This window comes from Canis lupus, chromosome 3 (genome assembly GCF_011100685.1).
Source record: "Canis lupus familiaris isolate Mischka breed German Shepherd chromosome 3, alternate assembly UU_Cfam_GSD_1.0, whole genome shotgun sequence".
NCBI classification, from domain to species: domain Eukaryota; kingdom Metazoa; phylum Chordata; class Mammalia; order Carnivora; family Canidae; genus Canis; species Canis lupus.
This window is the reverse complement of record NC_049224.1, coordinates 30,585,906-30,610,013: the sequence shown is the minus strand read 5'-3', so window position 1 is coordinate 30,610,013 and position 24,108 is coordinate 30,585,906. Positions and strand designations below refer to the sequence as shown.

The window sequence follows — 24,108 nt, the reverse complement described above, 5'->3', positions numbered from 1 at the left end:
CCACTGCAATGTCCAGGTGAGACAAGATGGTGACTTGGACCACGTGGTGAGCAGTGGAGATCGTGAGAAAGTGACATCTGTATTCCCATCTTAATCATCCATGAACTTTCTTTTTGATGAACACTTATTGATATCTCTTGGAGTGCCTTTTAGAATACACTGCTGTATGTAATCAGGTGTGATCATGTATTTCTGTCAAGTGGTGAAAGTGCATTTATACCCTCCTCCTTGGTGCTAATCTGTAGTGGATGACAATGTCAGAGAGGTGACACACCCAAAAGCTAATGGAAGAAATTGAACAATTTAACTTCAGCACGTATGGTCAAGTTTGAGTTTGACTGTTGGCTCTGGTGGTGTGACAGTTATAGAAGCCATTGGAAATCCATTCGTGTTATTGCTTTTGTTTATTTTGTTCTGATGCTGGCACAGTTGTGCCAAAGGCTCTCGTGCACTACGTGTTTATTTTTATTTCAGTGTGTACTGAGTTCCTGCTCTGGCCTTAATAAGCTAATTCCTTAGTCTATGAATGCTTTACTTGTCCACCTTTTGCCAGGTCAAGTCAGTTTAGATCCCAGTCTATCTCAGATTACCATAATAACATGTGCCAGTACATAGCTTTTATTACATTATAAAATAATTATCTGATTAGTGCTTGGATGCTCCATTGAATGGAAAATTTCTTGATGGCGAGGAACTGTGCCTTGAATTTCTGTACGCACAGAGTCTAGGGAGAGTCCTACTATTAAGTAGGTAAAAATAGCTGTTAGTTGAATGAGTGACCAAGATTACCTTGGGGACTAAGGATATGAGATGAACTCAAACCCAGTCTCTTCCTTTAAAGAACTACTAGTCTGGATGGATGAAATCTGACATCCTCGTGACTTGCTTTAGGCCCAGATCTGTTCTCATATATTGGTGGAATATTCAATAGTATACTTGGGAGGTTTTAAACCAAGAAGTCCCTCTTGTCCCCCAGTATTTAACTTATCAACCCAATTACTGAGCCTGGAATTCCACAATTTCCATGTTTTCTTGAACTAAAGAGTTAAGAGAGATCTCAGGGAAGGGAGGAATACTTTAGGAACTCCTTGGCCGTCCGTCTATGTATATGCCTGTGTGAATCATTGAGCAGCTCCTTTCCATAATGGCAGTAAAGGAGGAAAGTTTTGTTGGAAAAAAAAGGGGGAAGGGCACCCATTCTTCCATGGCTGCCTTGATTACACAGAATTATCCTGTAGTAAGAGAGCCCTAGACTCGTAACTGTAGAGAACACACCGATGGTCACCAGAGGGGAGGCAGGCAGGGCGATGGGTGAGATAGGTGATGGAGATTCAGGAATGCACTTGTGATGAGCACTGGGTGACGTATGGAAGTGTTGGGTTGGGTCCCTATATCATCCACTTGAAACCGAATACAACACTGTATGTTAACTAACTGGCATTTAGATAAAAACAAAGCAAAACTTAAAAAGAAAAAAAATAACTAGTTGGGGGGAAAAAACCCCTTATGCAGCAGCAGGTGGAACACTGAATCAATGAACACTCCATTCTTTTGCTTTGTGAGTCACACTTTGAGCCACGAAAATACTGGTCTCCAAGCTGCCCCTACATTTACCCACAGCACCAGTGGAAGCATTGAGGAAGTCTCTGGGGCCTGCCTCCTAGAGGCCACAAGCAAAGGGAACAATGAGAAGAGCATCCCTGGGGGTGATGCTCTGGGGGTTTTATCATGTGCTCAGAGGTGCTGAAGTAAACAAAGGCAGCTGCTTTTGTAGCCATTGCCCTAGGCAGTTCGCGCAGGGAAATATTTACATAGTAGAACATGGACAAAGCAAAAAGAGAAAATAAGCCATTTGCAGACATTAAGGGGAGAAGAGTGCAAGCCTGGGGGAGCCTGCTTCTTTCCCCGTTGACATCAAGGGAGTTATCTGAGGTCCAGGAGAAAGTGGGTTTCTGTTATCCGTGTAACATGAGCAACATGAATGAGGCAGGTTTGATAAACCTGGCTCTGCCTTTAAATTGCATTAAAACTGCCTAACTCTGGGAAACAAACTAGGGGTGGTGGAAGGGGAGGAGGGCGGGGGGTGAGGGTGACTGGGTGACGGGCACTGAGGGGGGCACTTGACAGGATGAGCACTGGGTGTTATTCTGTATGTTGGCAAATTGAACACCAATAAAAATAAATTTATTATTTTTAAAAAATGTGAGTATGCTAATCACATTGCCTGACTAGCTCAGAAAAGACAAGCAGCTGACTAGACATCCGCTGGGAGCCTTCCTTGCAGCCAGACCTCAGGGTGTGTATCGCAGCAACAGCCTCCACGAAGAGTGCCGTGCTTCCTGCCTCCCAGTCTGGCTCTGGCCAGGGAAGCGCACCACCAACCTATGTCTAATGATCATTTTTCCTTTCAAAGATGGAAATTGCCAGCACTATCGCTGCTGGACTGTGAATCATACTTATAAATGACATCCCTTTACACATCTTTAAGTTCACTGGCACTTACTGAGGAGGCACCAAGTGTTGTCTTTGATGTTCTTTTATGTAATCCTCTGGACAGGGCTTTTATTTCCCATTTTACAAATAATGTAATTGAGAACTGAAGACTGTAAATGATTTGCCTAGTGTTGCAAAGCTAACACATGGCAAAAAGCAGGATTGGAAGCCTGGTGCATGTCTGACTTATAAACGGGACTGCTGTTTATGTCTAATCATTTAGGTCATTTTAATATGTTGAGGACACCTGTTTGCTCAAGGGATGTTGTGAAGTTTCTATACCAATGAAGGAATAACGAGGTGTTTATTTCCCTGAGATAGTGTGTGCATTACGTGACTCTTTTAGTGTTCTCTATTTGCGTTTAAGTAATTGCCCGACACCCAGTGTTTGGCTCCTTAGCCAATTTTTAAATATGCAGGAGGTGACTATCTAAGTTATAAATTGCCTACGTCCTCTTCTTTCTCTTCTGATCCCAGTGATGGGCAAGCAGAGGAAAGGGAAACGTCTTATTTTGTAGTAGCTCTGATGTGAGATTGAGTGAATATGGAGAAGATGGGTAACTGATCACAGGTCCTTGGTAAGTGCCTATTTGGTACATTGGAGGGTTAGATTTTTCTCTTGATTGCTCTGTATGTTCTGAGGAACTTTTCTTCCAACTGTCCTCCTCCTTCTTCAAAACCTGTCTTTAAAAACATTTAATAAATGCTGCTTTTATTTTGAAGCTGTCTTATTCATTATCAGATGATTATAGTCAGAACAAAGATGGGAACATGTGTGAAAAGCAGGGCTTAATAAGATACAGTCAAAGCAAAGAAAGCATTTCCAATGTTTACATAAATAGGGTTTTATGAAGCCCTATTCTTCATTCTTTTAGATCTCCTACCTTAAACCCATCCCACTTAGAGTAAAACCAAAGCCCTTATGTGGCCCCAAAGTCCTTGATGATCTGTCCCCAGTCAGTTCCCTTGTCCCCGCCCTGCCCCCACTACTCAGTTCCCTGGCCTCCTTGCCTCTCTCCACCTGAGGCCCTTTTCTTGCTGCTCCATGTGTCTGGAAAGCTCTGAGCCCCTGGAGAGCAGTATGGCTTATGCCCTAGCCTTAATCAGGCTTCTCTCCAATTTTCCTCTATTCAGAGGCTCTCACCCAGGCCACTCCTCTTAGAATAATAGCCCCCCCTGCACACTCTAACCCTACCCTGTGCAATAGGCTAGCTACCAGCCAGGTGTGGTTATTTAGATTAAAGTTTTGCCTTCATTTTATTAGATAGCACAGATCTAGAACATGTCCATCATCACAGAGAGTTCTGTGGGACAGTGCTGCTCCAGCCTCCCACCCTGCTTTATTTGTAACACTTACCATTACATGAAATCCTGTATTTATTTGTTTTGTTCCCTGCCCCATCACTAGGAAGAAAGATCCCTTCCGCCAGGGACTTCGTGTATTTTGTTCTGTCTCTTATTTTCAGCTCCTACATGAGTGTCTGGCATATAGTAGGTGCTTAATAAATACTTCTTGAATGAATGATTGGCTATTTGGGGGGAATCTTAATCCCAGAGGAGATGAGAAGAATTGTTGAGGGAAGTTGCTCTTCCTTCCACTCATCCCAGCCTTTGAAAGGTTTTTTGTCAACCCATGTGCTTCTGGGAAGGAATTCAGTTCCTGGCTTTGTTTCTCTTCAAGTTTCCTCCTTTACATGATTCATAAGTCCTAGTGAAAGGAGCAGAACTGACCGCATTCACTCTGAGTGGTTATCACCACATCCCCAGATGGTCCCTTTCCAATCTGGCAGGCTCTGTTTGATGCCAAGGAGACTCATCTACCAGAATGTCTTTGATCATTTGGGGGAAGAAAATATCTCACTCTTATTTAAGAGTAGGAATTGGGGCAGCCCGGGTGGCTCAGCGATTTAGCACCTGCCTTCGGCCCAGGGTGTAATCTTGGAGTCCCGGGATCGAGTCTCATGTCGGGCTCCCTGCGTGGAGCCTGCTTCTCCCTCTCCACAGAGCCTGTGTCTCTGCCTCTCTCTCTCTCTCTCTCTCTCTCATGAATAAATAAATAAAATCTTAAAATAAAAAGAGTACAAATTGTGTACCACAAATTTGTAGATGATTATGTCCAATAACAGATTGTTTTGATGCTCCTTAGGCATCTGGCTTCCCCAAAGGGTGACAGCAATGTGGTAACTACTTAGGGACAGGAATCCAGGATACTGTACTCTTTCTTGGCTCCACTGAAGACACTGAGTCGACTTGCCAGTTCTTCTGCAATGTTCCTCCTTTTAACACTGGACCAGAGATGGGCCCAGGTACATAGAAAGTTCTAGAGAGGACAACTGAACTAGAACTGTCAGGATGGTTCGGAGGTTTCCCTTTCTGAAGTCTCTATAAGCAAGTTCGCCCCAGCACTTAGAGCTCATCTGCTCTACTCCATGACTGAAATTCAGTGAGTTCCCTTCCCACAAAGGCCAATGTTTTACTGTGAGGGAGAGCACACTTCCTGGCCCACTGAATGGATCTGATGGACACTAAACTTTGTGGCCAGAATATATGAGAAATATCTGAGAAACAAATATATGAGAAATAACATATATATGAAAAAACAGAATATATGAGAAATATCTGAGAAACAAATAGACAAATACACAAATGAATAAAAAATTTTAAAATATATATATTGGACAGCCCCGGTGGCGCAGCGGTTTAGCGCCGCCTGCAGCCCGGGGTGTGATCCTGGAGACCCAAGATCGAGTCCCACGTCGGGCTCCCTGCAGGGAGCCTGCTTCTCCCTCTGCCTGTGTCTCTGCCTCTCTCTTCGCTCTCTCTGAATGAATAAATAGATAAATCTTTTAAAAAAAATAAAATAAATAAAAAATATATATTTGTGTGTATGCATCCTGTTCATTAAATAACTGACACAGTATGAAAAAGATATCTAAACTTCACTGAGGGGATCCCTGGGTGGCGCAGCGGTTTGGCGCCTGCCTTTGGCCCAGGGCGCGATCCTGGAGTCCCAGGATCGAGTCCCGCGTCAGGCTCCGGGCATGGAGCCTGCTTCTCCCTCCTGTGTCTCTGCCTCTCTCTCTCTCTTTCTCTATCTTTAATAAATAAAATCTTTACAAAAAAAAAAAAAAACTTCACTGAGTTACATAAAAGAAGACTTGAATAAATATAAAGATATATTTTTGGACAGGATGACTATTTTAAGACTTTTAGTTCTCCTGAAATTGATTTGCAAACTTATTACAATTCTAGTTAAAATTCTAATAAAAATTTTCTTGGAAAATGACTAAGCAATTCTTTAAGTTCATTTACAAGACAAATTAGATGAGATGCAAATAAATATTTGCGAAGGATGAGTTCTGAGGGGTACATATACTGATAGACATTAAATTTATAACAAAGTGATAAAAATTAAAGCCAAATGGTATGAGAGCAAGAGGAGGTAAACATTATCAATGTAGCAGAATTCAAAACTGAAGAGAGACTAATATACTTAGGAATTTTTGTCTCTCATAAAAGAAGCATTTTAATAAATGTTTCTGGGACATTTGTTTATTCATTTGTAAAAATCTCTTCCTTGTACAATATAACAAAATAAATTCCAGAACTAAACATTAAACAATGAAATTAAAATGAATTAGAACAAATGTAGACGAATATTTTGGAACTTTAGGAGGGCCTTAATAAACTACTGAAGACAAAAAACATGAAAGAAGAACATTTTAAACAGTCTATAAAAATAGTTAATAAAAAAAGAGAAAAAAATAGTTAATAGCTTTATATGGCAAAAACACCATAGATGAGGCCATCTGAGAAAAGTCTTTACATCAATGACAAAAGAGTTTATATATAAATAGTTGTTAAAATTCAATAAGAAACAGATCCAGTGTTCTTTTCTTGGGGGTACTTAACAAATTATCACATTGGGTGGCTTAAAACACAGAAACTTATTTTCTCACAGTTCAAGATGTTGCAGGGCTGCACTCTCTCCAAAGGGGAGAATCCCTTCTTGTCACTTTCAGTTTCTGGTGATTCTGGGCATTCTTTAGTTGTGACTGCGTAATCTATGCCTCAGTTTTCTCATGGCTTTACCTCTATGTCTGTGTCTTCTCTCTTCTAGTTTTCAAAGGACACTTACAGTTGGATTTAGGGCCCACCCAGATAATCCAGGATGATCTCATTTCAAGATCCTAAGTTTAATTGCAATTACTCTTTTACAAAAAGGTCACATTCATGGGGCTTGGGGGTTAGGACATGGTTGTATCTTTTGGGGGTCACATTAAACCCACTGTATAAACCTCAATACAAAAATTGGCAAAAGAGGGATGTCTCGGTGGTTCGTGGTTGAGCATCTGCCTTTGGCTTAGGTTGTGATCCCAGGGTCCTGGGGTCGAGTCCCGCATTGGGCTTCCTGCAGGGAGCTGCTTCTCCCTCTGCCTATGTCTTTGCCTCTCTTTCAGTGTCTCTCGTGAATACATAAATAAATCTTCTAAAAAATGGGCAAAAGATCAAAGATTTCACAAGGAGAAAGATGCTCAATTTCACTGGTAATCACATGCAACTTAATTTTTTTTTTTTTTTATTTATTTATGATAGTCACAGAGAGAGAGAGAGAGAGAGGCAGAGACATAGGCAGAGGGAGAAGCAGGCTCCATGCACCGGGAGCCTGATGTGGGATTCGATCCCGGGTCTCCAGGATCGCGCCCTGGGCCAAAGGCAGGCGCCAAACCGCTGCGCCACCCAGGGATCCCCTCACATGCAACTTAAAATGATAAAACACCATTTTTCTGTAATTTGGCAGAAATCTCAACTACTAATTTTCAATATAGGTGGGAACACAAGGAAATAGGGGCTCTCCCTTATGCTTCTGGAAGTTACAAATTGCCACAGCCTTTCTGAAGGACAGTGTGATATTATATGTAAAAATCATTAGAACTAGGTTCTTCCTTGACCTCTTGAATTTTCAGTAAGATCTACCACGAGGGGGTGCCTCACCACATTATTAATAATACTGAAATAGTAGAAATAACCTAAATGTCCAATGACAGAAGACAGGCTAAATGAATTATGGTATATCATAAATAAAAGTGCTGGAAGAATATTTAAAAGTATGGGAAAATTTAAATATAAAATGTATGATTATAGCAGGTTATGAAAGTGCCATCCTATGGGTCAAGAGGGTAGATTGAGCATATGCTAAGCCCTATTTCATATACATGGATGATATATCAAAATATATCAAAATATTATTTTGGTAATAAATAGCTGACCTCAAAAGAAAGAAAAAGAAATTGTTGGGTCCCAGAAATGGAAAGTGCGGACATAGTAGTGTGTGGGAGATGACACTGTGCCTTTGAGTTGTGACCAGGACATGGTCAGCAGGTAAGCTGCGTGTCGGGAGCACACTGCCCATCCCCACCGGAAAGAAAAACTAGTTCAGACTTCTGTGAACCCTTTGGAGCTTAAACAGGGGCAAACCCTGCTGTAAAAAAAACTGTAAAGGAAAACCTCTACAACTCCAAATTCAAGCAAGAGAGGATTCCTTTAAAGCCATAATTCTGAATTTTGCCTGGCCTCAATGACCATTTTTCACTCTTAAAATTATCAAAAACAAAATAACTTTCATTTTAATTGGTTATATCTATTGATACTTATTACCATTTTAGAAACTAGATCCGAGGAACTTAATTTTAAGACACAAGGAATTCCAAATACACATTTCATTAACTCTTAGATCAATGATGTCACCACACATGTAGCCTCTGGAAAATGCCACTGTACGCTCATGAAAAAAATGAGAGTGAAAACCTCACATAACATTTTTTCTATTATGAAAATTATTTTGACTTCACAGATTCCTGGACTGGTTGTTGGGGTTTGCTGGTGAACCCTAGAACACTCTTCAAGAACCACTGCTATAGAAGATATGCTCGTAGCCAAGAATTACTAAACCTATAGTGAAGGCCTTTACTATTTGAGATAGTCTACTAACCCAGTGAATGGGAAAATTCACACTCAAAGACTTAGAGATAATAGAATAGTCTGAGAAAGGCTTTAAATCCAAATGTACAGCATGATCTAAAGGAGTAATATGCAGAAGCATCTGCATAGCCTAGAGATTGGAATTAGAATTGCTGATTGGTAAAAATAGGGATCTCTGTGTGGTAGAGATAATTATGGTTTCTATTTTATCCATTGTAACTTTCTGAATTTTCAATTATTTCTTAAGGATGTTTAGTTTTATAATCAGAGAGAATATTGCTATACATACAGAATATTGCTCTCTTTGACTCGCTTGAGAATAGTGTTCTAAGACTTTCAGAAAAGTTCTATGTGTAATCAGTTTTGTTATTTTAAGAAGGCCTTTAGACTTGACTTCACTGATATGAAGTTTGTAGAGATTTCAACAATTGCTGAGCCTTGGTTACCCTGGTTTAGGAGAGTTGTTCTTCATAGAGCAAATTAATTGTGCCAAAATTGCATTAAAAGAATGTTAATATACTTAAAATCAAAATTTCCAGGCTCTCTAAATGACTTACTACTTAAAAATATGCAGATATGCTAAAAACTCTTTATTTTCATAGCAAATATCTCATAAGAGATTACATTTTATAAACTTAATTTCAATTTTTGATAGACCTGAAGTATTATATTTCATTTTTTAAAAAGATTTTATTTATTTATTCATGAGAGACACACACACACACAGAGACACAGGCAGAGCGAGAAACAGGCTCCATGCAGGAAGCCCAATGTGGGACCCGATCCTGGGACTCCAGAATCATGCCCTGGGCTGAAGGCAGATGCCAAACTGCTGAGTCACCCAGGCATCCCTATATTTCATTTTTAAAATATATTTTAATGTAGAATATCTGCCTTTCATTCTGCTTCTCTCAATTAATTCTGATTAGTGAGTCTTATGGTATTTTTTAGTAGACATGTCAAAATTTGAAAGGATCTTGACATTTATTTTAATATAGGACTGCTCGTCAGTGTCCTGTTGAGAGTGGGGACATTTTTTGTTAGGAAAGTTTGGGAAATGGTTGGATAACAACCATTTCAACAAAGGTCTTTACAAAAAGCTTGAACTGTGACACTTCTAGAGAAGGACCTATATAGCATATAAATGAAGCTATAAACTTCATAAAGTTTATGCTTCATAGCATAAACTTCACAAATTTATTTGACTATAGAACTTTTCCACTCAGAGCACCTGGAGGACCACATATTACAGACTGCACTTTGGGGAAATGCCGATCAAGCAAGTCCTTCATGAAGAAAGGGGCAATCAGATGGTTGGCCCCCTTACAGTGCTTATGTCTTCCCCTCCCTTCCAAAAGCTACTTTTCAGAATGCTGTCTCACTGCAAACGTGCATTTCTGCATTTTCACTCCGATCACCTTCAAATGGTGTCTACTGTACAAGACTAGGCTATATGAAGTAGCAGGTGTAGACATTCTTATGTAGTAGTTAGAGCTCCTATGAGGCCATGCCCATTGTTTCATCTTTCTCCACCAAAGTCCAGAGCTCAGATATGCTAATCTCTTTTGTTGACAGTTAATATAAGGTTCAGAAGTTTCAAACCGGTGCTGAATAAGCATTTCAATCAATGTTTTCTGCCAGAATAAGCATCTTCATAATCTAGCTGGTGTTCTGCACCTTATCTGTTGGACTATGTTCTTTTAATAACCACCAGAGCATTTCATTCAATGTGAATTATACCTCAACAAAATTGATTTTAAGCCTTTAAAAAAATGGTCTTTAGACAGTGAAACAGCCTTAATAAAGAGGTATCTAGTTGTTTACAGTCAGCTCTACTTGCAATGTGGGTGGTAAATACTGAGTATTGCTTTTCTTTTTTATATGAATCATAGACTAAAGTGTATGTTAGTTTGGACTAATGCATTATAGAGTCCCTCAAATATTTCTGGACTTTTTGCAAATTTTAATGTTCATGTCATTGTCTTTTTATTTTAATGAAGCTCTATTTTGTGGCATTACAATAATGTCATCACAAATAATTAGTTTTATGTTCTAGTGGATAAGAGATGGAAAGTGATAAGGCTCTCATTGGGGTGGCTGGCATGCTCTATTACAGTCCTGACCAAATTGTATAGCGTCAACTTAGGGTGATGTGCTATTCCCCACTTCCCAAAGTCCGCTGTTCCCCAGGAGAGCCAGATATGGGAAAAACACTTGCAGCGGCTTGCTTTCCCACCTATGCACATACCCTCACTCCTCCCTAGGAAGGAAGGAGCAATTTCTCTGGCAAATTGGGGGAAGATCTTGGCCTGCCGGCCTCAGCCCCATGGAGGTGCTTGCCCAGATCTGCTACTCCGGCAGCATGGAAAGCTCCCTGTACAGCCTTCCTTCCAGGAAGAAGTCCTGCGTGCCGCCCAGTTCCAGGACTGGGAAGAGGTGTGGCATCAGGGATGAAGTGCGGGCAGAACTCTGCATCAGCTCTAACTGATCACCATTTATCTCCTCTGCTGAATGTCTCCTTTAGATCTAAACTTAAGAGGGAAAGGTGGTTGTTAGATAATGAGCCTCTCTCCCTAAACCCAACATGCTACAGGTCTGCAAGTACTTTTGAGGGTGTCTATCACCTAGATGTGGGAGGAGGGGCTGTCTTCTGCCCCAGCTTTGCAATTTCCGATCTCTGTTGCCCTCATGGGCTCCCATTTCTACTAGGAGCTGGTAGTTGTAGCATAAGTGATTGGGCTTTGGAGTAGGCTTAGGAAGGTGTGGATTCTTACTGGGCACGTTTTGCTTTTCCCACCCAGAAAATGGAAATTTAAAAAGCATACTACTGCTGTCAAGATTCTTGTTGTGTGATAATACCTCTGAAGTGCCTAGCACAGGGCCAATGTAATAATGGGGAAGCTATTATTATTGCTGATATTACTCTGTGTGTGCACAGTGGCTTCAGAGCTGCATAATCAGTTATTCAATTGATGAACTCTCCCAGCATCCAGAAGATTCCAGAACATATTGGTGAGGAGGACCTATCCCATATCTTTTGATAATGGTGGTGATGAGAGGTAAAGCAGAAGGGAAGACTGGAGGTTTGGAGACAGCATGGGGACATGAGAGAAACATTTGTGTGTGTGTTGGGGAGGGTTATGTGTGATGGGAACATGTATAGGATGGCTTTGATGTAGTGTGTGGTGTTAGTGAATATATACTGTGTGGCATGAATCATCAAAGAGAAAAAAAAGAACTGAACTCTCTCTTGCCAGAATAACTCTCATTTATGTGTATAAATCATTATTTGTGAAAAATGATTATCACACACATGCAAATAGAGCTGATTGTGCATGTCATTAAGTATATCAGATAAACTGTGCTGTAAATATTATTTGGTTGTAACAGCCCCTTCTATAAATATAGGTTTTAATCAGCTGTGGGTCCTACTGTCTAGCATGATTAGCAGGGCATCTAAACAAGTAATTATTAAACCCTTACTGAAGGGGATACGGTTAATGCTCTGCCTAGATACTCTTGCATCCCCTTCATTGTCTCTGCTCTCCTCTCCTGGCTCCAGGGTGCATCTGCCTCCACTAACCAGCATCTGTTCCCCTCCAAAGGACCGTCCTTGGGCCTCTAGAGCTGCCTTGCTTTTTGGTGTAGGGGGCTGGAAGTGTCTGGAGCCCAACCTCACCTTGGTGGCCCTTAGGTAATGATGGGGGTAGGATTGTGAAAGCCTTGCACCTTTGCCTTGAGTAGGAATAACTCTGAGGGGAGGCTGAAGCTCGCCCCCCACCCCCAGGACCCTGCCTAAGACTACAGTCCTGCCTCAATTGTCCTTTACCGCCGCCCTTAACAGATGATTTGCCCCTGATTCCTTATCACAGATTCTGCTTCTGGGGAACCTGAATCAAAGTCACTTACTATATGTCAAATATTCTCCTCGATACAGTGTAAATACTGCTTATTGATCCCCACAACACTTTAAGGTGATTATATCATTATCCTTATTTCATTGAGAAATATACTGTCTTAAGGAGAGCGGACAGCGGCAATTCACTGGAGGTGGTTGGAGGTTCATTGCTTTGCCTTCTTTCCTGTCCTTCTTGCCCACTGACATCTTATTTAGCATGACTACAGGATTATCTTTTGAGGTACAGCTACCATGTTAAGATGGTTTATCTGAGCAAACAAGACCAAATTTTGGAATTATCTATATAAAGCCCATCACCAATGAAGATATCACAATAATTCACCTTGTTTCAGGACTTATAAATGATGATGTAACCAAGAGGCTATAAAACATTCTTTTGCATAGGAAAAACAAGCTATCCTAATGACCAGGAGAATGCTTCTGCATTTACTAAGACCTTAGCAAGAGCACTGGGTAAAGCCCATAAGGGTAAGGGGCAAGTCTTTGGGGTCAGACACATCTGGCTGGAGTCTCAGCATCTCTGCTGACAAGCATTGTGACCCTGGGCCAGTTATTTAATCTCATTAAACCTTAATCTTCCCACATGTAAAATGGAGACTATAATACCTATTTTGGATAATTGAAATAAGGATTAAATAAAAGAATTAAAAATGTGTATAAAGTTCTTGGCACAATGTCTGGCATAGAGTACACATGAAATCAAACCTTTGGCTTTTTAGATTTTATTGATTTATTTGAGAGAGAGGGAGAGAGCAAGGGCAGGGAGAAGGGCAGAGGGAGAAGTAGGCTCCCCACTGAGCAGGGAACCCGACTTGGGGCTCCATCCCAGGACCCCAGGATCATGACCCATGCCAAAGGCAGACGCTTAACCGACTGAACCACCCAGGCACCACAGATCCTGTCTTTTCAGCAGGGATGCCTGTGCTCCCACACCATTTTACCAGTCTGTTGTCCTGATGGCACGGTTTCCCAAGCTGGATCCTGTGAAGTATTAAAGTCTTTACCAGAGGACTTTCGCTGCCTTTAATATGCAAAGTTGAGACAAATAACTCAACATTTCCAAAGTGACTCGGCTGTAAAACCCTTTATTTCATGGAGCACTTATTCATACTTCAGTGAACCACTCAGGCGCCCCTCAAACCATTTTTTATTAAAATGATGTCCGGCACATATTATGTGGCGTAACTCAGTGATTCAGCCCGAAACAGAAGTACATCATTTGCAGACCTTGATGGTGCAATAATACGCAGCTGCTCATGGACCTCCTCATAGGCCGTAGGCAGGCCACATCTTGAAAACTCTGCATTAATGCAGACTTGACCTTCTGACATAGATGCCGATATACCATTTTCCATTTACCGGAGAGAGGAATGCCATAGACAACTGTGCCCCCTGAATAATCTGCCCACTAGCCCGCTGCCTTGCACATTTCCCAAGATTGCTTAGGAAAGACGATACAGACTTGTTCTCTTGTTCAACATTTAATTTTGGGATCGATGTAAATTCACATGTAGTGGTTAGAAATAATACAGATCCCCTATACCAGTTTCCTCCAGTGGCAACATCTATAAACATCTGATTTTAAACATATTTTTTGAGTAAGTATTCATACCTTCCCTGACATAGGCAAAAACACTGAAAAATCTTCTTTGTTTTAGGGAGAATGCAAACCACAAGACCCAGTCTCTTTTGTCAAGAATCTGAAAATCAACTGGAGTCTTGATTTTTGGCATCAGGAACTTTGAGTCACAAAGGAAAACTTATATATATACACATCCTTTATTTTGCCTCAGAAATAAAACTAAAGACTTTTACATGCATTTTTTTTTCAAAACCATAATGTTTGCGAAGTTCTTTTTTCTTTTTTTCATTGCTCGCATGACTAGATTGCATAGAAGGTGAGAATTACCTATCTTGCGGTCAGAGCCGGGCCTTTCGAGGCAGCGAGCATGTTTCCTGACCGAGAGGTGGTGGCTTCCACACAAGGACCTTTAGGGGGGTTCTTCGAGCATGTGGTAAAAATATTGGGGGCTGGGAACAAAAGCAGAAAAGCCAAATACAGTCAATTTCGTTACCAGTTTCGAAAAGCAGCTATTGCAGAAACTTCCAGGCACTGACAAGCGCAGCGGCCGCGGTAGCACCCCCGGGAGCCAGGCTCGTGCCCTGCCCGCCCCGCGCCCCCCTGCCCTGCCCTGCCCTGCCTGCCCCGCACCCCCCTGCCCTGCCCTGCCCGCCCCGCGCCCCCCCTGCCCTGCCTGCCCCGCCCGCCCCGCGCCCCCTGCCCTATCCTGCCCGCCCCGCGCCCCCCTGCCCTGCCTGCCCCGCCCGCCCCGCGCCCCCCTGCCCTGCCCTGCCCACCCCGCGCCCCCTCTGCCCTGCCTGCCCCGCCCGCCCCGCGCCCCCCCTGCCCTGCCCTGCCCGCCCCGCACCCCCCTGCCCTACCTGCCCCGCCCGCCCCGCGCCCCCCTGCCCTGCCCCGCCCGCCCCGCGCCCCCCTGCCCTGCCCTGCCCGCCCCGCACCCCCCTGCCCTGCCTGCCCCGCCCGCCCCGCGCCCCCCTGCCCTGCCCTGCCCGCCCCGCGCCCGCCCACCCCCGGAGAGCAGGGCCGCAGGCCTTAGTCACCGCGTGAAGGGCGCTGGGCTTGTCCAGTTCTGCACTGGAGTTCAGTTCGCCGACACCTAGCACCTAGCATACGACCCAGCGCCCATCCCGCCGAGCGCCCCCCTCGGTGCCGGCACCCATCACCCCCACCCCCCGCGCCCCCCCTTCCGCCCCCCTTGTTCGTTTCCCAGGGTGAGGGGTCTCTCGTGTGCGGTCACCGATATTTCCCGCTCATTTCCTCTCCTTTCCCCTTTATTGTGTGAAGTGTTTCCAAGTTGCTTCTCATTTTTAAAGTGGGAAACGTCTCTGGGTCCCCACATCGTTTATCCTCCTTCCACCTCCTTCGCTCTTCTTTCCTGCTCCTCCTCGAGTCCTTGAGCCTCCATCCTCCACCTCTTTTTCAACTGCCTTCCCGTCTTTTCTTACCCAGCTCATGGATCCTCCCATCTCTCCCTCCCCCTGCCTCTCAACTCTCCAAAAAAGGAGAGCAAGCACAAAAACCCTCCATTGAGACATTTGGCAAAAAGCCTTGTAATCATATGTTTATTTTAATTTCATTTTGTCGTCTTCCAAAACAGGCCTGTGCAGAACCACGTTTCTGTTTGCCTCCTAAGCATGTGAAGTTATTCAGGGGTAACGATACACAGTCCATTTGTAAACAAACATCTTTTTGTCTTTTTTTGCTGTTTTGTGTGTGTGTGTGTGTGTGTGATATCTGAATGAGCAATTTAAGTGTATGTTTGTATAGCTACTTACCAAGTATTTTATACTGGGTTACAAAAAGGAGGAGGTATGGGTGGTTATCTTGTAACTCATGGTTTGCAACGCTGCAACAGAGTGGAGCTTGGGGAGTAAATGAGGGAGGAGTACACTCTCTCATCTTTATGTCATCTGTCTACAATGGTGGGCCGCCAGAGGAGACAGCTCAGTGGACAGGTGAAAGATCACTTGCCATGAGTTCAGCCCAAATGTGAGCCAAGACCCAGGGTGCTCTTGGTGAGAAAGAAACCCAGATGTTAGGTCATGGGAGACCCATGACTCTGATACAGCAGTTCAGATGGAGTGGCAGCAGGACAAGGGGCGTATGTGTGTCCGGGGAGGGAGAAGTTAGAGACAAAGCCTAGAGCGCATACAGGGTAGGGTTGGGAAGGGACACGGACTATGGCTTACTTGTCCCTGTTGGCCTGGGAGTGACTCCTGAAAGGACAGATCCTGACCAGACAAACTGTATGTTCTAATTCCATGTTTTTCAAAGGTATCTGTGAAATCATTTGACGAACTCTGCCCATTTTCTACCAATATGACGGTTACATTAGGGAGAAATGCCCAATTGCAGTTTTGGGTGCCATGTGAGTCTTTGTTATTTATTGGAAGGAGATATAATGAAAGTAGAAGGGCAATACATTTTACACACACACACACACACACACACACGATTCAATAGTATCATGTATAGAGCTGCCTGCCTGCCATTTTGTTTTTTTCCTTTCAATATTAGGAAATAAGGTCAGACAGGATTCTCCTCATATTCTGGTTTTGCCTTTGCAGTGTGTGCATATGTCTCTGAGCAATACTATTTTTCTCAATCAGAATGTGTTAGATGTACTTTTAGAGGTGTCAGATGTCCTGTTTTACTCTCAGGGGAATGTCTGTATATTCTATGCAAAGATCCCAGGGGACAGAGTTCCTTAAACACCAAATAATAATAATAACAAAAGTAAAACCCATAAATATTCCGAGTGCTGATCACACCTGAGCAAAGAACCAGCATCTGATGTGCATGTGGACAGTAAGATTAAAGAAAGGAAAAGCTAATTCTGTGTCTTAGTCTGAGGGGGCAGTGAAAGGAGACCGAGAAATAGATGATGAAAAAGACAAGCAAGGAATAATAAATATCTTGTGTGGTTTTTCTTCTTTCGCAGTTCTGTTTTGACCCCAAAGTGGATGATGCAGTCAGGGCTGAACCACTAATCAGAGTCTGAAAATTTCCCATCTTCGTGTTGGCCATCGGTTGAGATAAGATGGAAGATTCTTACAAGGATAGGACTTCACTGATGAAGGGTGCCAAGGACATCGCCCGAGAGGTGAAGAAACAAACAGTGAAGAAGGTGAATCAGGCCGTGGACCGGGCCCAGGATGAATACACGCAGAGGTCCTACAGTCGGTTCCAAGATGAAGAAGACGATGACGCTTACCCACCAGGAGAGACCTATGATGGGGAGGCTAATGATGATGAAGGCTCCAGTGAAGCTACTGAGGGTCATGATGAAGATGATGAAATCTATGAGGGGGAGTATCAGGGCATCCCCAGCATGAACCAAGGGAAGGACAGCATTGTGTCAGTGGGGCAGCCCAAAGGGGATGTGCACAAGGATCGGCAGGAGCTGGAGTCAGAGAGGAAAGCTGAGGAGGAGGAGCTAGCCCAGCAGTATGAGCTAATAATCCAAGAGTGTGGTCACGGGCGTTTCCAGTGGGCCCTTTTCTTTGTCCTGGGCATGGCCCTTATGGCGGATGGTGTGGAGGTGTTTGTTGTTGGCTTCGTGTTGCCCAGCGCTGAGACAGACCTGTGCATTCCAAATTCAGGATCCGGATGGCTAGGTGAGTGCACCATGTCCATGAGACAGATTCTGAACCCAGATTATTTGTGAGCATAGTCGACAACTAGAATAAATACATTTCATCTAGAATGCTATGTTAGTTAATATCTAACACCATATTTTCTCTATCATCTGTCCATCAATCAATCCAACTTACATCTTTATGCATTTCAAAGTGTTAGAGTAATATATTTTAACCTACATTATAAGTGTTTCATTGGTTTCTCCTTTATTAACTTCCAAAGATATGCCATTAGAAGTAAATAAAGCTATTACATGAAAGCCCATTTGAGTACTTCTCTAAGTATAAAGGTTAATTCTGTAAAACAGACAGATGTGATTTCAAATTTTATGTGTAATACTATGATTTGAATGCTTTGGGGACCCTGCTAATTTTATTTTTTTTGTATAATCTATGTGTATGTTTGCTTGTTTATTTCTTCAGTTAGTCTTATTCATAGAATTTTCTCTAGATGACTTTTTCTGTTTTTCAAAGTTCATGCCTTTGTGCCTACAGTGGAAAAGCTTCCTCATATGATTTAAAAATCTCTTTCAAGTGATATTAATACCTAAATTATATGTATAAAAATAATATGACCTCTCTATAAAATATCTAGATAGCAGATCTGATTTTTGTTTTAAAGTTATCATGGGGCATCTGGGTGTCTCAATCAGTTAAGCATCTGACACTTGATTTTGGCTTAGGTCATGATCTTGGGGTTGTGATATTGAGCCCCACATCGGGCTCTGTGCTGGACATGGAACCTGCTTGGGATTCTCTCCTTCTCTCTTCCTCTGCTCCTCCCCCTGCTCATGTTCCCACACACTCTCTAAAATAAATAGGTAAATAAACAAATAAAAATGCAACAAAAATAAAGTTACCATGCACTCAAGGTTCATGTTATTACAAAGTCTCAATTAACATTCCCACTTACTTCCCTTGTGGAAGGGAAAATTAGAAGGCCAAGAAGCATGCATACAGCTACATATTGCTAACAACTTAAGAGTCCACCTCAAACATTTGGCATATTAAGTCATGAGGACTTTCAAACTCCTTTGCTAATAAGCACATCTCAGAGAACATGTTCATGTGCATAAGAAATCTTTATGTGTCTCAGAGTCTGCGAGAGAGAGTAGAAATATTCGGTATCTATATTTCCAAGGGACTTCATTAAACTAAGTTTGAAAAACAAAAGTAGGCAGACAGCCTGGGTGGCTCAGCGGGTTAGTGCCACCTTCAGCTCAGGGTGTGATCCTGGAGACCCGGGATAGAGTCCCATGTCGGGCTCCCTGCATGGAGCCTGCTCCTCCCTCTGCCTGTGTCTCTGCCTCTCTCTCTCTCTCTCTCTCTCTCTGTGTGTGTCTCATGAATAAATAAATAAAATCCTTAAAAGAAAAACAAAAGGCAACTTTTTTTGTGGAAACCTAGTAACTTTATTGAGTAATGTTATAATCATGGATGCTAATGATGGGATGAGCACTGGGTGTTATTCTGTATGTTGGCAAATTGAACACCAATAAAAAATAAATTTATTTTAAAAAAGTTTTCTGTGTTGAAAAAAAGTAAATACCATTTTTTAATAATAAATTTATTTTTTATTGGTGTTCAATTTGCCAACATACAGAATAACACTCAGTGCTCATACCGTCAAGTGCCCCCCTCAGTGCCCCCATTCACCCCCACCCCACACCCTCCTCCCTTTCCATCACCTCTAGTTCGTTTCCCAGAGTTAGGAAGTCTTTATGTTCTGTCTCCCTTTCTGATATTTCCTACCCATTTCTTCTCCCTTCCCTTCTATTCTCTTTCACTATTGTTTATATTCCCCAAATAAATGAGAACATATGTTTGTCCTTCTCCTGATAATACCATTTTTTAAAAAATATTTTATTTTTAAATATTTTTTCTTTTTTATTTACATATTTTTAACTTTTTAAATATTTTTAAATGTCTATTTATTTATTTATTTATTTGAGAGAGAGAGAGAGCACGCGTAGCAGGAAGGTGGAGGCAGGGGAGAGGGAGGGAGACAATCTCAAGCAGACTCCCCACTGAGTGTAGAGCCTGGTATAAGGCTCAGTCTCACCACCCTGATCATGACCTGAGCTGAAATCAAGAGTCAGACTCTTAACCGAGTCACCCAGGTGCCCCAAAATCCCATTTTCATAACCTGCTCTGTGACATTGCAAGAGAGATAATCATGAATGAGAAAAAATTTTACATCTTATTCCTTTAACACTTGTTTCTTTATATGACTTCCTCCTAGCATCTATTTTTTTTAAATCACAACTCAAAGAGATAGATCCGTGGAAGCAGACTGTGAGGGAGAGTGGGTGGGAATGGGACATATTTTGCATGCTTTTGGTGATAAACTCATCTGTGTGTTCAGCCATCAAAATGCAAAACAGGATTCTGAGGAAGGTCCTTCTTCACTCGTCAGATTGATCATTTCAATGCATCGCTTGTGTATCTAGCTCTGTATTTTATCTTTGTTTTCTTTTCTTTTGGTGAGCAGATATATCTACTGTAAGCCTGGGCATGAAAATATTTATTAAGATTTTGCAAAAGGAATACATCAGCAGAACATTTTAAGAAGATAGATCCTTAGAAATACATCCACACACATATTTAATAATTGCAAACTTAATTTTAGTATAGAAATCTTTTCAAGTTGTGATCCTAGCTTTTATACTGGAAACATTTCAGGAAAATCTAAGCTAAGCTTGCCCTTGTGCCTTTATCTTTTCGGTGGTGAATGGAACCACAGTACCACCCATGGTACCCTGGTCTATTCCAGAAACCCATTAATGCTGATGATGTTACACACCGCAAGGTAGCATTCAGAAGTGTAGGTAATGCTGTAGAACAATCGGAGCACAGATATTTTCATCTTTTCATAAGTGTTGACTGCTTTAGCGAATTAAAAATGTGTCCCCAAGAGTGTATGGTTTCACTCAATGTTTTGAGTCCTCAGCAGAAGCATCTTAATGGTTTCATAACTGTGCCTTCCAGAGTTGCATTTCAATTATTTTGCCATCGTAATTTCACTTAGAATTTCATTCTAATGGAGTTTTTTTAGACAATCATTTAAATTGTGTTGCTATTTTCATTTCATTGAATAATAGCTTTGTAATATAATTACCACACTGAGTCACAGCAGCAGGATCAAAATGCAAAAAAGATGTATGACCCATGTTTGGTGGTACTTTGGGGATATAGAGTTGCAAAATAATTTCTCTTTTGCTACTGGGCACTGTGTCATTTTCTCAAGGAAGACTGGGAACAAAAAATATGAACCAATTTATGTCTCAATTATTTGGGAGGTAGATATCTCTTGGCATTTGCTAGGAGGTTGACTTAAAGGTACTTAAGAGCATCCTGTGTGTGCATGTGTCTATGTGTATGTCTGTGTGTATATATAACATTGTAATAGGCTGGGAAAAAGTTAGAGTAAATATTTAATTATTTAGCAAGCTGCTCTTTGAAGGAATAAGTTCAGTCACTTTAAGATAATCCATGCTTTATTGCCGAAGTCTATTTATTGAGCACACTTATTATGTGCAATGCACAGTGTTACCACAAGGGATAATTGGACAAATAAGGGCCAGCTTTTACATCCAAAGAAGTTATAGTCTGGTATGGAGAAATCGCAAATGTCTGCATGTTAGTGCATGCATGGTATATACCATATACTGCATGGTATAAAGAAGCAAGTATCAATAGCTGGAGGAGAGGCGTAAAGAGAGAGACTTGAGTCTGAGAGATCACATAAGGGGCTAGGACCTCACCAAGGCAGTGAGGAAAGGGCAAGGATTTGAGAGCTGTTCCAGGGGTAGAGTCAGCAGAAATTGGTTCTCAATTAATTTGGATGGTGAAACAAATGGATAGTTGATGAAGAGAAGACAAATCATCAAATTAAGTAATGCAGAGGACAGATTTTAACATGAGGAAGAAGGATGAAGAGTTTATTTTAGAATTTTCACTATGAGATCCTTGGGGGGAGGTGTCCGAAGAGCCCCATAGGCTACTGTTCATTTGGGTTGAAGCATGGTTGGTTTGTGAGCAATCTCATTTAAGATGACACTGCCAGTGACCTTAACCAGGGGGACGGTGGGGTTCTGCAGAATGCTGTTTATGGGGGTGGCTTTGAGGAGGACTGAGAAAGAGAAGCCGGAGCAAGAAGAGCAGCCAGGAGAGTGAGTAGACCTGGAAGTTTCTGGGAAAGGAAGAGATGTGTAACTGTCTTAGGTGCTGTCAAGACTTGCAGGAAAGGTTGCAAAGGGTCTCTCGATTCAGGCACTTAAAAAGTTCTCGGCTATGCAAACGGCTCTTTCGATGAACACAGTGAGGAGGGCTAGGTGAATAAAAGGTTCAATACCTGAAGACAACCCACATTTTTAAACAGCATATGTGGAATATCAGTGACTTCAGCTGCCACTCTGGTGTTCCAATAGATTCTGTGTTGGTAAAAAAAAAAAAAAAAAAAAAAAAAGGGATCCCTGGGTGGCGCAGCGGTTTGGCGCCTGCCTTTGGCCCAGGGCGCGATCCTGGAGACCCGGGATCGAGTCCCACGTCGGGCTCCCGGTGCATGGAGCCTGCTTCTCCCTCTGCCTGTGTCTCTGCCTCTCTCTCTCTCTCTCTGTGACTATCATAAATAAAAAAAAAAAAAAAAAAAGATTCTGTGTTGGACTAAGTGGTGTTTAAGCAGTGGCTTCAGTGTGGGGCATAGCCCAAGGCCTACGAGGGAGATTGAGATGAGTAAGGATTGGTTCCTGTTACCAAGGGAAATCATGGAATTTCCCAGCTGTTGGTGTCTTAGTGATTTAGGGAGACCCTGTCATCTTAAAAGTGAGGGGAGGAGCTTTGTGAGTGTGGGCAACTTGCCTGGTCCAGGGCTGAGTACTAAGAGAGGCAGACTGTGGAACACACATCCCATGTTCCTTTCCAGTTCTCTAACATTTTCATTTAAAGTCCTGTTGATTGAGTGTACTTCTAGGAGAATACAATAATGTCAATTACTGGCAGAAATATATCTGGTATCTCAAGGGATGGTCTAAAATCATTTTTTGTTCATGGACGCCACAGTATAACCACCAGTCGGCATTAGATCTTTTTCTTCTTTTTCCAAAACCCTAATAGAAGGTATTGTCTGATTTTGTTTTTTGTTTTCTTTTTTTTTTTTTTGTATATATAGACAGCACATTATGGCAACAGTCACAAATAAGGAATATAATTTTCTCTGAAAATTAGCATGTGAAATGAGCCCGTAGTACAAAGTCATCTTAAAGAGGCAGAGTAGTAGAAGTAAAAATAGAGGGAATGTAAGCCCCATGGGACCACGGGTTTTGGTCTGTATTGTTAACCACCGTCTTCCCCATACCCACATCAGTTCCAGTACATAATAGAATCTAACAAATATTTGAGATGACAGTCTCTGAGATCATTAACACTTTGAGACCTCATTGAAGATACTGATATATCTAAAGTAAGCATGTGTTATTTCGAATGAGACTTCATTAGCTGTGGAGGCCGATCAGGAGGGAGTCATAGATGCAGATGTTGGAGTGCCCTTCTAAATGCTGTCAGGGTTGGTATGCCCTGACCTAAAAATTTTAACCTATGTGTTTTTGGGACCATGTGTATCCCTATTATAAGGAAGGCTACATCAGCCTGGAGTCTGTGAAGACATGAATCCTGCAGCAAAGACCTTTCCTTCTAATTCCATGCACCAAAGTACTTTAAAGATTTCAGACTCAGCTTTCTTTAGAGTTTGCCCATCGGGAATGTGCTTGCCAAACAATTCCAGTCTTCTTGGCAATTATGGGGTTTTTTGTTTTGTTTTGTTTTAATTACTAATTGTCTGCTCTGTTTTGTTCTGTTTTGTTTTGTTTTTCCATCTATCTTGGCAAGGTTGACTACTTGGGATCTACTCAGAGAGATGGATCTGTTCAGGGTGTGTTGATAGGTCCAGTTTCAGAACGTAGGACCCAGGTCCAGATCAGGACTGGGTGAAGTAGCTACCACCAAGAAGGTCTATCTGGGTGGTCTCTTGGGTTTCCCAGAGAAATGTCCTAGCAGTATGTATTAGTTTTCCTTTAGAACATCTACAGTATTAGCTGGTAGATTGGCACATTGGGCAAAAACAGAGGTAGACCATGAACAACACCAAGGCATTAAGAATATATTCGTACAGGGATGCCTGGGTGGCTCAGCAGTTGAGGTCTGCCTTTGGCTCAGAGAGTGATCCCAGGATCCGGGTACTGAGTCCTGTGCTGGGCTCCCTGCAGGGAGTCTGCGTCTCCTTCTGCCTCTCTCTCTCTCTGTGTCTCTCATGAATAAATAAATAAAATCTTTTTTAAAAAAGAAGACTATATTTGTACATATGAATGGAATTTTACTTCTTTTTCATTTTTGGAAACTCTTGAAAGTTTGAAAAGGATTTGTAAATAATTCTAGAATAAATACAAATTTTTCTGAGTTTAGGATATATTTTTGACTAGAAATAGAACAATGATTTT

The 24,108-nt window shown here is 42.0% G+C and overlaps 1 protein-coding gene across 2 annotated transcripts in view; it reads left to right on the top strand.

Moving 5' to 3' along the window:
- The window catches only part of SV2C (synaptic vesicle glycoprotein 2C), a 208,219-nt gene that overhangs the window by 35,883 nt on the left and 148,228 nt on the right, over nucleotides 1-24,108 (top strand). The window contains exon 2 of one of the 2 annotated variants that reach the window (XM_038532517.1): nucleotides 16,918-17,593. In XM_038532517.1, coding sequence (XP_038388445.1) covers nucleotides 17,017-17,593 — 577 coding nt within the window. In that variant the 5' untranslated portion in view covers nucleotides 16,918-17,016. Of the gene's footprint in view, nucleotides 1-16,917; nucleotides 17,594-24,108 lie in introns of those variants that run through there. The other variant, XM_038532518.1, reaches the window with a different exon arrangement.